The following is a 17406-nucleotide window of genomic DNA, read 5'->3' as shown; positions in this document are numbered from 1 at the left end:
ACGTGGTGCGGGTGATGCGCGATGCGTGATGCAGCCGGAATCGTAATCGCTTCGTGATCACCCATTGGGGCTGCTCCAATCGTGCTCACGAAACGATTCGAGTTTCCCGTGTGCCGGCCTCATTCCCAGTTTGTCCCAATCGTCGTGGCCGACGGTTTGCTAATGCTCTCGACTATCACACGAAATACACGTGCCTAATAGTTCACTGCCAATGTATCACTGTACACGTGCACTAACATTACACTAGTAGAAGTGTTGCAGTGCAGTGCAGTGGCAGTGCAGTGCAGTCAGGGTAGAGTAAACCAATACTAGTACTAGTAGTATGCTGTGTGTACTTGTTGCCGTGCATCGTGATTGGCGTACAAGCTCATGCCCACATAGACACTCATCTGATGCCCCTTTTGAATCAGATAAGCCCATGGGCCTGTACGCGGAATTCTTCGGTACCGTAGAATCCCGCGTATAAGCCAACCCGCGTATAAGCCCATGCTCACGCATAAGCCCACCGAAATGTCCTTGTGAAACAGATAAGCCCATGGGCTTGTCCGCGGAATTCTTCGGTATGCTGTATGGAGTGGCACCACGTGCACTGGTTTGCCACTAAATACAACGTATCTACAATGTTGTCATCAAACATGACCTCTGTGTGAAACAGAAGTATGGCGGTACTAACAGCAATAGTACCGCCGGTACTAACAGCAATGGACGGTACACAACAAAAGCAATGCCACGTTGCACACATGATAAGAACAGGCACGCCGGCAGACTCACTCTGACAATGCCACCCCTGCTTCCATCGACTCTTCCTTGTTGAGGATGAGAATCAGAAAAGGGTAGCGCGTCTGGCCCTGCCTCATGGTAGGGTCCATAGCCACCTAGGCAAGAAACATGCATGCACACACACAAAAGTGGGAGGAGGAGATATTAGAGAACGACCGAGACAAATACGGATCACAGTCATGCCTTAGTGCAAACGCTGCAGTACTACCTGGAGCAAGTGTCACTTTCATGTTGGCTGATAAAATTTAGTATTGGTACACGAGAGCAGTATGTTCTATGTTTTACATGTAACTGCTGATGGATGGCCAAATGCCTATAAATGGCCCGTGCATATTGTTCTACGGAGCCATGGTGACATTGGTCTACATGCACACATGAACGTCGTGCGTACAACCAGGATGTGGCGGTCCTGGCCTACACGAGTCCCTGATAAGAATGCAGAAACCGGCAGGAGAGCTGTTCCGTGGTCCACCTTCCACACGCCGACATAAGCCTTTGAACATACTAAATATTCCAACACTACAATTCATGCCAATGGGAAGGATAAGCAGCCGCCAAAAGTACAGCGTAGCAAAGAAGTCATAATGTGTGGTAGTCAGCCATTCGAAAAGTCCATTACTAAAGATAAATACCTCCTACTTCAGTAACTATATAGTATGTTGGTAGCAAGAGTCCATGGGGTTATGAACTCTTGTTGGTACTTGGTGTGCTGTATGGCTGCACTACTGCACATAATTCTACATGACTGTTCTCTAGTCTTGATAGTTGCAATTCCTACTGATGAGACAATGAACTCAAATACATGTAAATACATTAAATTTTGCAAAATACAAAAATACAGTGTTGTCCGTATCACTGTACCCATACCATTCTGGCCACACAAGTCACCTAGCGGCAACAGCTACATCACTAGATGTACAGCACATCGGCCACACTGCTTTTTCTATAAGTAAATTAAGTATATCCTGCAAAACTATCAGTGTAACGTTTCAAGCTACATGGTTCAAGTGATCACTGTCCTCCAATCTGCCACTCTCAGCTGGCTGTGTTTTGGGCAGTGGTGATCCTCACTGCTGTGGGCTGGTAGCATGCTCACCAAAGAAATGCCTCAAAAAAATCATATGACAGGGTTTCTTTGTGGTTTGTGAGCGGTGGCGGAACGGAAATATCTTTTAGATTACCACCCACCCAAATGCGGTCCATGGACATCATATTGGTTGAAGACAAGATGCATCGGATGCCATCTCCTGTTATCTGGTTTTTCACCAACGACACCATCTTCAATGAGCTGGTTGTCCGCTTCATGTCAACTAGCTTTTTCACTGTGTTGTCACCCAGCTCGTTGCGATCCAGGAACAAAACTTGCAGATTCTCGTGACCAGTCAGGGCTGTGAGTAGATCCTCTGCGATGGCATCCGTCATTCCTGTGTCGCCCATGCTAACATACTGGAGGTCACAGCAAAGCGGCAATGATGACATGAAAGTCCTGGTGGAGTCCACATCAGTTACTCCATCCTTGAAGACAGGATTCTTAGTCAACGACAGGAGCTGCAATTTACCTTGTGTAGATGAAGCCACTATCGCCGCCGCTCCACTAATGCTTATACTATTCCGATAGAAGTCTACAGAGTGTAAAGTTGAGTTGAACTGGAGTCCCTGCCTTGCCAATGCCTGGACACCGTCATCTTTAATAGCATTGCTAGACAGGTCAAGTGTCCTGATACTGCTGTCACCGGCAATGAATTTTCCAAGGCTCTCCATAGTTAAGTTTGATACTTCGGCCTTGAGGTTGCCTCCATATTGCGCAACGATGTCCTTCACATCCCTCTGGCAAGTACGCCCAGAAGTGATAGACCAATCGGCTATAACTATCTTATCATCGCCGCAGTGTCCAGCCTTCTCCAGTGCCTTCAGCAGAGACGCGTCCACATCATTTCCAGTAAGATTCATGCAGCATGGTTGCTGCAATTTGTTGGGCCGTGCCTGTGCCTTGTCTGCTGATGCGGTGTTGGTGTGAACACGCCTTGCCTTCAAGAAGTTATCTATATGCGAAGCAATGCCATTGGTGAGTAGGTTACTCCCAAGGTGGATACCCTGTATACTATGATTGTGCTGTAGGGCTGACAGTATGCAGGCGGCGTCCTCGTCCTTGAGGTCATTGCAGGCCAGACTCAGGATAGTCAAATTTGGCATGGACAGTATCAGTGACGAAAGGGCTGTACCACATCCCGTGAACAAACCAATCTCCTCCGCACACAAGTTAGACATGCTCAGGAAAGGTGTTGTAATTTTTGTTTGGAGTAGTTCCAGCGAAGCGTTTCCCAAGTCATTGGCCGATACGTTTATAGTGCGGAGATGGGGCAAGTGAAGCAGCTTAGACAAGGACCCCGCGTCTTGCTCCGTTAAACATGCACCTGAAATGTGCAGTTTTGCAATGGTGCAATCACGCTGCATATGTTGAGAATGGGATAGCGCTGCAGCGAAAACTTCCAGTGACGCTCCGCTCAGGTTGTTCCCATGTAGGTTCACATCAACGCATTGTCTCAGGTAAGGCGCTATCTCCGTGATCTGATCTCTAGAGAGGTTGCAGTTACTGATGTTTACAAGGTGTACTCGCTCAAACAGACTCAACACATTGCACAAAGCTGATATGTCACTATCGTTCAGATGTATGCCTGACAAGTTAACTCCATGTGATGTTTGCAGTAGTATTACGGCGGAGCGGACGAGATCTTTACACTGATCGTCACTGGAAGACAAGACGGGGGAGCTGTTGTATGAAAGACTGCACTCCAGTAAACACGACATCAAGAACAAGATGAAGCGGCGTTGCTGGAGCGCTGACTTGTGTGTTGATTTAGCCAGCATGACTTTAAACAAGTCAGGCAGGAGCTTAGTGTGAATAGAGCCCGCAACAAAACGCCAGAATGGCTGCGTTTCCTCGCCTACACCAATTTCCGAGATGTATTGTGAAATGTTCGAGACGAAGGACTGCTGCATTACGAAACTACGTGCTGCACAGAACTCTTGTATGGTAAGGTGAAGAAAGGCAACACGTCGCCCAGCACTGCCACTGGCTGATGACTGGTTGTCCACAGGGACGAGGAATCCTAGTTGCTTACACAGTGTCAAACAGTCATCCTGCATTTCTGAGGATGAAAACCAGGCGCGGCCCAAAAGCAAGCGTTCCATGGACAAACGATACAGATGGCACAATGCTTGCACCAACTCTGCGCCATCACATAGGGAACCAGCAGGCCCTTGCTGAACGTGATGCTCCAGGCCGTTGGTAATGACATCATGCACTGATAATTGATCTCCGGCCTGGAATCCCCCACTGTACGTATGACCACTGGTTGGAGTCTGGCTGAGTGTCACTTTGCTGAACTGTTTTCCCCGCTTCCTCTCCAGCTCTGCAACAGCTGAACACATGAACTGCACGTAGAATGATGTCGTACACGGCGGTACAGCCTCGGATACGGCAAACTCTTGGCAAAGGAGAGCGGCCAGCAGTGGTGTAGTCTGCACGGCATGCTTCAGGTGCTTGCGAGATGCCTGCGCTAACTCAGCCAAGCACTTTTCAGCACTCTCCGCGCCACCCAACTGTTGGCAGCAGAAGTCCCGTAATTGTGCATCGGTGAAGCCAGTCAGCCGGTAGTAGGCTGCACATTGTCGTACCAGATCAGTGGCCTTGTTGCAGGGCCGGCTAGTGACAACCACGGACGCATTCACCAGCCGATTTTTCTTAGTCTCGTCCATGAATTGGCAGGCTGCTGATGTGTACTGGAATGCATCCTTCCCGCCTTCATCCACGCCATCTAGAAGCAGGAGAACACGTTCAGAGTTCGCTGACAAATATCGCAAAACCTCTTCTCGCTCGTCCGAAGTTATGTCCAGGGCGTGGTGATCCAACCCCAGAAACTCTGTCCACTCACTGGTGCTAACACGGTCCGTATCTCGGCACGAGATTGGAATGACAAAGTCAAAGTGCTCTTGCATTAGACCAGGTGCATGTTCATCGCCTGAATAGTCGGCCATCACACGTCGATATGCCATTGTCTTGCCTTTACCAGCACCAGACATCAACATGCAACGCTTCAACAACTTCACTTTCTGGCCAGACGACGACGCACCTCTGCTATTACTACTTGCACTGCGCGCCGGTTGTGCGTCGGATTTGGGATCTTTCATCAGTAGCTGCAATGGATTGTGGAGTTCAAAACTGCATTTGCTGTCATCCGCAAGGTCGGCAAGGAATTCTGATGCTGAGGGACCGGGCTGTGCTCTGTTGCCCTTGCTTCGCTGAACAGACAGACGCAGTGCTTCGCGTTCAGTCATCGCCGTCATCGATACAAATGTGTCCTCCACACTTTCTTGTGTAGGTGCCATGCTTGCGTGCCGTGATTGCACTTCGCACTGCTTCTTCAAGTGTATTTTATAACGCTCAATGGGGCTTTTATCACCGTGGTATCTGCCTTTCAGAATCGCATTCTCTATCCAGGCCATTGCGGCAGTATATGGTATACGAGGCCGGGCTAGATCGCACTTACTAGCCGTTTCTTCACATTCCTCTGCTATGCAGCGCTCACGCTCTTTCTGCAGCATTTCGGCCATTGCTGGCTGCTCCACGGCCAGCACTGCCTTGCAGAACGCATCGAAAACGTTTTCCGACTGGAAACTATCGCTGGTCTTCTTGGCAACAAGTAGTCTGAGAATCTCGCTGACCTGCTGATACTGGGTCGAATGTTGTTTGATTTCCACGTACTCACGAGTGCCTTCGAACACACCAGCATTGACCAGGTGATCGAAGACCAGCATTACATCGGCATGAAGAACGCGCTGCAGTTCCTTCTCGCGGAACTGTAGTGCCAGGATCTCGTACCACTGGAGGATTTCCTTGCGCACCTCCTCCATTTCGAGGCGTGCTCGCTTCTTTTGGCACCACCTCTGTATCGTAGCTAACTGTGTGGGAGTTCGTGCAGTCAGGGCCGACTCACACGGTAGCCAAGCTAGTTCGATAAACTCACCAACACACTAACAGTAACAAGTAACCTGGTAACAGTTGCAGTAGAGTCGGACAACAGTCCGGGTGGACATAGCAGTGAACGTCGATCAGAACGATTTCAGACCACGGACCCACTCCCCACCATACATCGCACACTCGCCGACCGATGCAAACAACTACTTGTACTTGTAGCCGTGGCTTATCATGATTGTTATGATCCACACGGACCATAGGCTTATGCCATAGGCATAGCGACAGGTAGAGTCTAGTAATACTAATAAGTAAATTTTAGTTATACTGGTTATCTACTACTAGTACTACTACTACAGTGTAGTAGATCTACCTACCCCAGTGTTCGGCACCGCCAGACATGGATAGTCCAGTCTGCGAGTCCGTCCTCACTCAGCTCAGCCTCAGATGCGGCGAGCTGGACGTGCACAACGGAGGAAAAGAGTGCGGTTGGACAAAGAGGCATGGTGGGTGTGGGGTGCGTCACCCCGGGCGTTCTACATGTATTTGGCATGTGTCGAGTGGCATCACCATCATCAGGCACCTTCATTGGCTTCAAGCAGCTATGGTAATCATGGTAATTGGTATGAGAACGGGCAACAATGGTATTACTAGTCCTGGCATGCACTGGACGAATCGATGTGACTGAGTCATGCTTGCACGGCGTTTCCCCTACATTGCAACCAGGACATGGATTGACATGATGGAGAGAGTCAGTATGACATGTAGTAGACCTACGTGTATTGAGTCGGTACATACCAGGGAGTCGTAAAACATAATAATAATTATTATTATTGTTTTACCACTCCCTGTAAAGAACTCTTCCTCTCCTCTCCTCCATGCGCTCTCACAGCCGACTCACTGCTACCCTCAGTAGCCATTACACACACCAACCAAGGAAGGGTTGCAGGTAGATACTGGAATTCCTCCTGACAGCTGTTTCGCCTTCATAAGGCTCATCAGAGAAGGTGATATTGAATAGGATGATATTAGGTGGAGATGGTCAGATTTATACTACAAAACATGGGCGCAAGATGACGGGCAAAGTGTGAGAATGAGAAGTTACAATTCTCCAGCAACACAGTGCCAGGGGTTCCAAGAAAATGGCAGGTGAGTAACCCAAATCACAAGCTGCTAACCTCTCCAGCAACACAGTGCCAGGGGTTCCAAGAAAATGGCAGGTGAGAAATCCAATCACAAGCTGCTAACATTAATTTTCTAACGGCTAGGTGATAGTTTAAGAATTTTGGCGAGCCACCAAACAAAGACGAGTGAAAGAAAGCAGAGTACTAAGCGTGCAGTGCAGCAAAACTTACAAAGAGTGCACACACGCATGAATGGACTGTACTCTGTAGTTACATGTAGATCTACTTTTCACTTGGGCAGTTCTCATACCACTCCCTGGTATGTAATAATATTATTATTACTTTCACGACTCCCTGGTAATAGTGGTATGTAACCATGGTGCCATGTGACCATGGTGAGCACTACTGTGTGGCACAGACTTACTCTTCCTAGCATATTTTTAAAATGTATCCTAAAAGCTGACAGTGACACAGATTGTAGTTTCCACATAGATCTATCAATGGCAATGGCAATGCCAATGGCTTACCTTGAACGAAGAAGCCCCCCACCCTCCATACACACACACACACACACACACACCACACACACCTCAGACCTCAGACATGCCCATCGCGGAAGCGATGATAGCGAACAGCTATGTTAGACATAGCAACTTGTGCTGGGATTACACCATTCAACAGCTTGCAAGGCTGATGAATTGACCGCCACTATTTTTAGCCTGGTATCCACCACACAGCTGTTTGAAGTGACTTTTTCTGGCCAGTGAATCCCTATTTTTCTTTTTTCTTTTTTTCTACACACACACACACCACACCACATACTCCGGCATACACTGGCTGTTGGTAACCACCCAGGAGAATGAAAGAAAAGTCAGGAAGAGTCCGAGAAAGAGAAGAAAAACGTGTGCGACCATAATCGTCGGGAATTGAACCCGCAACCTCTCGATTGGAAATCGACTGCACATACCACTGCACCATATGGGACACACACACACACACACACACACACACACACACACACACACACACACACACACACACCGGCGCACACACGCACGCACACCTTGACCTTGACCTTTGACGCCCATCGCCGGAGGCGATGATAGCAATGCTACGGCAGAAGCCATAGCAACTTGTGCTGGGATTACACCATTCAACAGCTTGCAAGGCTGAAGAATTGACCGAATAGTGAATAGTGACGCACGCACACACACACACACACACACACACACACACACCTCCGTGGTCGGTAGAGCCCCGGTCTTCACGACCATCTGAACCGTATGGATGTTAGACCCGCTTCTGACCCTCTGTATTCTAGGGGAGTTGTCTGAGTTTTCTTGTTGTTGTACCGTCAGTCGTGTATTCTTTGTTCGCTCCTGGATGGCATCCCAAACCGGGTCTAGCACCCATACGGTTCAGATGGTCGCAACAGTCCGGGGCTCTACCAACCACGGAGGTTGTAGCAAGATCACTGTTTCCGAACACGGTGGTCTCCACCTTGTTACATGCTGTCAACCAACGACATGGTTCAACAAAACAAGGTTTATCTGATACTCAATCTGCAGACAGAACTGTTTCCTGATATGTATGGACAGAGTACAATGCAAATATGTATGCCACAGAGTACAATGATGCAAACATGCATATAATTATCAGCCCCCCAGTGCCGAACACAGTCAACGTTGCGAACAGCGCGACCCTCACCCGGCCATGAGAAAAGTGTTGTAATATGTTGTTATTTGTAACTTGGAAATTGTGGGCACAAGTTATGCGATCGAGTCCACCAACTGAACCAGATTTTGAACAGTCAGCCAGTCGATCGCTAAACTGGTGGCCACAACTTCCATGTTACAATTTGTTTCCTTGGCTCACCATCTGAGTTCTATTTTGTTATTGTTTTGCGATTTAAAATCTAAATCTACCTAGCTTCACTATGATAAGTAACAATAATGCAGGCTGGGGTGGGACCTCCTGTAAAGTAATGCCTTGTACATATGTTTGGCCCCGATACTCGCTTCTCCTGGATAGTGGTATTTTTGCACTCCCATGCACTGTTGTTGCTAGCACCTGCAATTACATGTACATGTATGTGCTACATCATGTATGTACTATGTACGCATGTACATACACGTGCCATGGCCTGACCAACCGGAGCGGTTCCGCCGGGCCTGCTTGGTCTGAATATTATTATGATAGTGTTGTTATTAGCGAGATAGTGTTATGATCCGAGGTTGTTATTCTCAAGGTTCACCACTAACAAGAATATCGGTAAAGGCTAATGATTGCCATGATTAATCCACACCATTTTCCATTGTCTGCATCGAAAATAATTTTTGTCTTCCTTTTTTCACCATAAAATAATTCTGCAGCACTTTCTGGGAGCGTTTCGCCATTCTCATAGCTATAGAGGATATGACAGCCCAGTATTAAAAATGTAGGAATGCTTTTCACACTTTTCTTGCCACCGCCCCGCGCCCGTGACAAGCCTTGGAAATGCCTGCACTCGCCTACACCAAGAGTACATAACCCCCCCCCCCCCAGAGTGTGCAACTCCACTATGCATGGGTGCTGTCCCGACAGAATTTCAAGTTGACGTCATTTTGATGATGCAATGTGCACTGTACATGGATTATCAGACGAATCCGGAACCTGTGGTTGATGCGAAGCCGATCGATCCTGTACAAATTATTGCAAAGAAAAACGTGTGATGCGTTGACACCCGTACACATGTTGTAAATCACTGCACTGGTGCAAGGAGCATTGCGTCATAAAATTATGACGTCAACTTAAAATTCTGTCGGGACAGCAGGATATGTGGGAGTTGCACACTCTGGGGGTTATGTACTCTTGCCTACACGTACATGTATCTATACTGGTAATGTTAATGGCAACATCAATGTGCTCAGATACATAACAAAAACGACTTTTGGGTTGTTGCCTGCATACTCACCGGCACAACTCTGTTTCCGCGGTCAAAAGTGCGAACTCCACGGATCACTGTGATCTCTGAGCCGGAAATCATCGTGGCCACGGAATCACATATTTCAAGGGAACAGATTGCTGTGAAAGGAATGTCTTCTCCTGCTGCATATACTTCGAGTGCAATACTATAAATGAAACTTCGCAGCAGCATTATCCAGCCACTCCCACTGTTCGGTTCACACGGGGAAAAAAAGAGAAGAAAAAAAGAGTCGAGTGGTCTTGGTCCGAGGAAGCTGAGACGCTCCCTTCTTCCTTTATTCCCAATCGAACTCGCGAACTTCCACCGAAAGTGACTGGTGTACGCAGGAGCACGTGACTGCTTGTTCAACCATGTTCGATTGGGAATAAAGGAGGAACGCTGCATTGCAGCCTTTTCGGACCAAAACCAGTCGACTCAGCGTCCAAACGACTACAACATACGGGCCAATCGCGGTCATCCGTGCTTTTATAAGAACGAAATGGCGCTTTTAGTGACATTTTGCATACAAATCCCCATCTTCATCTTGTAGTAGGGCGCAGTCACCCAGTTTCAGTGGAAGTGCGAGAGTTCGATTGGGAATATAGGAGGAAGGGAGCGTCTCAGCTTCCTCGGACCAAGACCATTCGACTCAGCAGTGAGCGCCCCAAAGACTACAACTAGTGAAAATTTGATTTTAGGCTTAACTTCCCCTTTAACATGTTGCCATACTTTCGTTAAAATGATTTAGCATTACTACAAATACCACATGCTAAACTGAACACAACACATGCTAAACTGAACACAACACATTCTAAACACATTCCTAACTTTTAAACACAACACATTTTTCAGATAAGCCTACCTCAGATTTTGAAACCTGATGCCATCTTCATCATCAGCTTCAGTATAGCTTGTGCCAATCACCTGATCACACGGCGTCCATGTAACCGATAGCCAGTGGTCTTCACATCTTCTCATGCCATGGCAGGCTATAACCATGTGGGACTAACAATGCTGGGTCAACAATTCTGTACACAAGCCGTAGTCATGAAGCTGTGCTGCAGGATATCTGCGCACAAATCCGAATTGCACCACCAGCAATGAATCACTTGCATGCACACGATGCAAATTACACAAGCATACCCATCACAACATGCAGTAATAATAGTATCACAGACACCCATACACTTACAGGTACATGAATTAAAGACAGCCATACAGGTACATGAATTAAAGACAGCCATACAGGCACATGAATTAAAGACACCCATGCAGGTACGTGTACTGCATCTACAACAAATCTACAGGCAGGTGGAAACAAACAAAAACCGCACAGATGAGTGAGATGACATTTTCCTAACGGAGGAAGCTAGTGGCTGTGAGTTGAACCCTCACACATCCCAATGCCCAGGCAAGGTAAAAACAAACAGTTGCCACTATGCACACACACACACACACACACACACACACACACACATACACAAACACGCACACGCACACACACACACGCACACACGCGCGGCAGCAGCAGCAGCAAACTGGCCAAACCCTATCACCGTAAACCAGGAAGTATTGTCCTACTCCCTGCCGTAACCACACACAAGCAATCTTCACCGAATACAAAAGCAGTGAAGCGAGTAGTTGGCCAAGCAAAGCAAAGCGTGTATAAGAGCATCGAATCACAGACAGAGGCTCAATCAGAGTAAGGAATTCAAGTCTTTAAAAAAACCCATGGCAACCAGGCCAGGTCATAGAAGTGTGAGAAAGCCTAAGCAGCATAAGAAGGGGCAGAAACAGAGAAGGCTACGGGGTATTGTAACATGTACAACCAAACTGTATGACTTTCGGTGGCAGCAACAGTGTGGGAATTACTACAGGGTCCAATATATACATTCAATGGCACATGAACATCTGATGTACTGCAACGTACGGCTCAACATGCAGCAGTGTAATTTAAAGTTCAAAGCCACACAAAGACAACGAGACGCCAACATAGTAAAACAAATTTAACAACACAACACGTGAATGAACACATTCATGAAAATGAACGCACACACATACACACACACACACACACACACGCACACACACACCACACACACACACACACACACACACACACATGCACACACACACACACACACACACACACACACACACACACACACACACACACACACACACACATAAAGACACACAGCGACAACAACACACAAAGCACGGAAACAGCAGGGAGTCGACGCACGGCAAATGGTTACCAATGGTCCCACGCACGCACGCGCAAGCTTAGCTCAGTCTGCTCAGTCGCTTTCATCACCATCATCACTGCCTACGTCACTAGCTCCAGACGTTAGCTCGGCTTCTTCCTCATCATTCGAGCCTTCGGACGGCAGCTGGGCTAGCTCCTCGTCGTTCGACTGTCCGCGTCGTGAGCGTGTGGACCTCTTTGCCGGCGGTGCCCCATCATCATCACTCTCATCCTCCATGACAACATCACTACCACCACTGTCACTATCACTGATCTCCTCCTTCGAGATCGGTGCTTCCTTCTTCTTGGCTTTCGCCACACTCGTAGAGCTACGGTGAACAAAACAACGAGAATATAAAGTGGGTTAACATATCAAGTTGTCTCCCACACACACACAGATCATACTCTATCAATAATCTCCACTTTCTTTTTCTTGGTCGTTGTGTCGGTATTTGCAACTTAAAATAAAAGGTAATTCGCTACAGTTTCAGGCGTCGCCACACACTTTTTCAGGAAGCTATTCACCAGAATTTCATCAATGTAATAATTTGCTCATAATGGTGGACTACCAAGAAAAGATCATGCTGATTCTGAATCTGCGATAAAGTTTGTAGGTTCCCATATTCGTTCTTTGTGATATCGAGGAATATGGAACATTGGAATTTCGGGCAAAATGGCAACATTTGCCCTGACTCACTTGTGAGGTCTGCATTCGCCACTAAGGTGTAAAGGCATAGTGGTGGCCTGCGGAAGCGAAGGCTATAGCTTGTGTGTTTCTGAACATTCAAGTGATGCTAACGCGGATCCCGCGAATATTATTATTATTATTATTATTATTATTATTGCGACTTTTAGACAACTAGAATAGTAGTAAAACTCCGGGGACCCCCATTTTTTATTTCACAAAACCACTTCCAAAGCTTTAAAGACATCTGCAGAATTTGAAGAGAATATTCCATGGATGATTATTTAGGGGTGAAACGATCATCGAAATTGGTTAACAACTACTAATATGTTGTTAACGATCGAGCTATCGATTATACATGTAGCAAGACTAACAACTATCTTCAGCTGTTCAATTATAACAAAGTTGTGCTACCTTCCTCCCTTTTCTGAGAAAATACCACTGAAGCAAATCGGAATAATGGGGTGGGTTGCTGTGAATGCCGGTGAGAGACTGTGAAGCACACAGTGTGACAGTGGTAGGTAAGTATACTCATACCTCGTTTATCCGGGCGGTCAGGGACTGGCCACTGCCCGCAACTTTGAAATGTCCGTGACTCCGAATCACATACATTTTGATACGGAAAGGCCATAAAATGGCATAATAATATTATGACTAGGGCTCAAACGGTCACGGTTTTACCCCTGACGGTTAACTGCTAAGCTAACGGTCGGTTAACCGGTTATAACCTATAAGCCACGGCAATCCTGCGGACTCTTTTTTAACCGTATATTTGACTATACTCATTCCAAAAATGTACCCTATTCAGTACAACGCACACTTGTACATTCTCTTGCATGCTCATTCATACATACTCTCACACCAAGAGACCAGATATGACCGAGTTGACAGCCCAGAAATTGCGTACGGGTGCGACAGCCCGCGAAAGTGCACACTTTGCAACGACCTGATACTTGAAAAATTGACTGAAAAGTTACTGCGTAACCGTTATCTTTATCGGTTAACCGTTAATTCTTCGTAACCGATCTGCAACCGGTTAATCGGACTAACCGTTTGAGCCCTAATTATGACGTCACTATTTCCACAAAAAGTGACAGTTCAGTAGTAATATTTCCACTAAAACTCGCCCAAAGGGTGCTCGGTAGACCGAAGTGCTCGTAACCTCGGGGTCCGGATAACCGAGAGGTACCGGTATGTGTGTAGTGTATGCTACATTTCAAAACACTGATATAGACCACTGCTAACTGTTAGACACACACCACAGTAAAATCTGTCAAGGTAACCACTCTGATAAGGCGACCGACTGAATTTACTGTCCTACAGGACCACTGCAACCAGAACCAAGGCATGGTATTTCCAGTCAAAAGTCCCTGGATAAGGTGACCACCCGTGCAAGGAGGTCGCCTTTGACGGGTTATACTGTCGACTGTCTACTGCCAGACATAGCCTCGGAACACTATGTAAAAGCAATGACATATTGGGGCAGGAATGGGATTGCAAAACGTGGATACAAACATTGGACGCAATCCTGCTAACCAACCTGGCTGATGGCTTTTCCTTCTTCTCTTTCCGTTCCTTCTTTTCTTTCGGTTCCTTCTTTTCTTTCTTTTCTGCTTTTTCTACCTTCTCCTTTGGCTGCTTCGGCTTGCTTGGTGCCTGGAACAAACGTTGGTGCGAATAGCATGACATGTACCCAAGTAAGCGAAAAAAGATTGCCATTGAATAAGAACCACACACCATGCACACACCATGCACACGCCATGCACACACACACACACACACACACACACACACACACACACACACACACACACACACACACACACACACACATACACAAACGCGCGCACACACACACACACGCGCGCACACACACACACACACACACACACACACACACACACAGGTATTCACTGTAACAGCTCTCCTATGTCACCTACCTTCTTCCTCTTCTTGCTCTCATCCACAGCCGGGACTGTCTTGGCTGCATTCTCCTCATCACTCGACAACATAGCATCAGAATCAAACCTATACAGGCAACAACCGCACAAACAAACCACACGGCAACGACGTAAAAGAAAGCTAAGTCCAGTTCAATAGATCAGGTAAGAACGTGCCCAGCTGCTCACTGTGATCAAACATGAGCAATGTGCTGCTACTACAGCCATCCACGGGCAGCATGCAGTAACAGTTAAGAAGACACTCAGTGATGCCACTGCACTGCACGCCAAGACAATAGCTTCTGTCATACATGATAACTAACTACTGTCAGGTTTTGCGCCGGAGTCAGTCAGCCTGTGGCGTCAATTTTGTGATTAGGTGGACACTTGGTGAATGTACTTCAGGGATCGATTTACTTTGATTTTTTTCCATAGCAGTCACACAGCGCACAGAATTTTCGCTTTTCTCCTTTTCGCTTCCACGACAGTTCGCAGAAAACATTTTCGACGAACAACTGTTCGTCGAATCCTGTTCGTCCCCAAGCCATTTCGTTGACTGGCCCATTAGGTGACTGTCCTTTTCGACGTGTGAACTTCTCGCCGAGTGACAGGTTAGACGAAAGGTATTTTCATCGACAACCTTTGTCGAGGTGTGGGATTTTCGTCGAATGACACGAAATCGACCTCTAAATATACCTAACAAAACCAAACGAAGGGAAAGGGAAATGTGCAAATGCAAGGCGAACATGGGCGAGGACACAAACAAGTGAAGGGAGCGAAAGGTTTCCATGGCGTGAGCGTGGTGGTGCAATTCTAACAGATGGATCAAAACAAAAACTTTATTACATATGTGTGCCCTCCCAACAATCAACCATATAAGGCATATCTGTTGATGTTCTTCAAGCAACTACGAGAACTGATGATGGAAGTAGATCTCAAGACGACCACCAAGCATGGAAAAGAAAAGCTCATTCACCGTGGGTATGGCTACGTTGTGGACAAGGTTGGAAAGGATGGAGTAGTTTACTGGAAGTGCGAGGAGAAGGATGCCTTGAGCTGCAAGGGAAGGATGAGGACAAGGCACGGGCTGGTGACGGCGGTAACTGGCAACCACACTCATGCTCCGGATGCCATGCGTGGGGACGTAGCCAAAGTACGGGATCAAGTATCCTCGCGGGCTGCGCCTCTTGGAGCTAATACAGCACTTCAATGCAGGACACGACCGACTCAAGTTCACCTACGAGCTCAGCAGTAGCAAAGGCTGGATTGATTACATGGACGTGACGATTGCCATACAACAGTCGGGCCAGATGACGTACAAGCTCTTCCAAAAGCCATGCAATAGTGGATTGCTGATAGACTACGCATCTGCTGTACCTCATCACATCAAACTTGCCGTTGCCAAGTCTCAATTCTTAAGAGCACAACGGCTGTCTTCCAATGACACCATGTGTAAAGAAAGTGAACAGAAAATTCAAGACCAACTTCAACTCAACCACTATCCAGAGAGCCTCATCATCAATGCCCGAGAAGCAGCAAGGAAACCCAAGCGTCGCCGCCGAGGTAATCCGTGTTGTGCGTTTCTGAAGCTGCCGTATAAGTCGGACAGGGTGCATCACAGCGTCAGCAAAGCTATCCGGAAGCACAAGTTACCAGTCCGGGTGGTTTACGAGCATGCGGGTAGCCTCAAACGTCAGCTCTGTCACTCAGCACAAAGTCCGCCCAGCTGCATTAAGGAGCCCAACATCAGAAAGACAAAGAGAAGAGGACGCCCATTGGGGCCGTGTCTGACTTGTAAGTCGGGTGGAGTGAAAATATGTTTGAAGAAGAATGTGATATACCGGCTGCAATGCAAGTTGTGCAGGGAAAAATACATTGGAGAGACGGGTCGCACACTGGAGACAAGACTGGAGGAACACAACGGTGAGGCTCGTAGGCGCACTGTGGATAAGCCATGGGGTGACCACATGCGAGCTAAGCATGCAGGGATCAACCTAGGTGTCGGGGACAGCATCTTCTCGGCAGTGTCTGTGGTTGCAAGAGCCAGTGACAGGGCAAGCCGCAAATTGCGAGAGGCAGTGGAGATCAGAAACGAAGGCCCAGAGATCAACACCAGTACTGGATGGTCATTACTCTAAAACAATCACACCACACTGTCTATCTAGGTGACAGTATTTACTGGAAACCACTGACATGGTCACATTCGTGAATTGCTTGCGAGAAACCTGTTCAGACATTTCTCAAGTTATCTGGTGACATCTGCGCTGTGCTAACTTATTACCAACACCCAGCATATGAGTCAGTGAAAAGTTGTGATCTTTCACTAGTTTTAGACATGTCATATTTCTAGCACTGAGGTAACATATGTAGTCATAAAAAAATATTATCAACACCTAAGAACACAAATTAGTGTATATAACTGCTCCTTGGCAGACTTCCACTTCATATTGTATCCTGATGATGGCAATTTGCCGAAACGTTGAAAATGATTATGTGAAATGAAATGAGTTGTGAATTTGCAGTGCCCAGGGAATGAGCATGTGTGCTCACCAATTCTCTTTAAACTGATACTTGGAACAATAAAGCAGCAGTAAGCAGTAAACACAGGTATACAATACAAGCGATGCAGATCAATGAGGCCGTTTGCTGAAGAGAAGATCAAAATACTTCTGAAAAGACGCTGCGTCTTTTAGCATGGTCTGAAGGTGCT

The 17406-nt window shown here is 47.1% G+C and overlaps 2 protein-coding genes across 3 annotated transcripts in view; both read right to left on the bottom strand.

Moving 5' to 3' along the window:
• Positions 1–879: 879 nt before the first annotated feature.
• Positions 880–5935, bottom strand: LOC135817350 (uncharacterized). Its single transcript, XM_065330519.1, has one exon. It carries the CDS (start codon positions 5692–5694, stop codon positions 1873–1875), a length of 3822 nt encoding a protein of 1273 aa, XP_065186591.1. The 5' UTR covers positions 5695–5935; the 3' UTR covers positions 880–1872.
• Positions 5936–11452: 5517 nt separating this feature from the next.
• LOC135817358 (FACT complex subunit SSRP1-like) overlaps positions 11453–17406 on the bottom strand; it is a 13283-nt gene continuing 7329 nt past the window's right edge. The window contains exons 7-9 of one of the 2 annotated variants that reach the window (XM_065330528.1): positions 14697–14784; positions 14297–14412; positions 11453–12400 (exon numbers count right to left, since the gene is read on the bottom strand). In XM_065330528.1, coding sequence (XP_065186600.1) covers positions 12124–12400; positions 14297–14412; positions 14697–14784 — 481 coding nt within the window. In that variant the 3' untranslated portion in view covers positions 11453–12123. The remainder of the gene's footprint in view (positions 12401–14296; positions 14413–14696; positions 14785–17406) is intronic. The other variant, XM_065330529.1, reaches the window with a different exon arrangement.

This window comes from Sycon ciliatum, chromosome 5, assembly GCF_964019385.1.
Source record: "Sycon ciliatum chromosome 5, ocSycCili1.1, whole genome shotgun sequence".
Taxonomy (NCBI): domain Eukaryota; kingdom Metazoa; phylum Porifera; class Calcarea; order Leucosolenida; family Sycettidae; genus Sycon; species Sycon ciliatum.
This window is presented reverse-complemented; position numbering and strand designations above follow the sequence as displayed.

Bases quoted from the DNA above. Each gene is read 5' to 3' on its own strand.
- LOC135817350 (XM_065330519.1), bottom strand. From the start codon at position 5,694: ATGGAGGAGGTGCGCAAGGAAATCCTCCAGTGGTACGAGATCCTGGCA.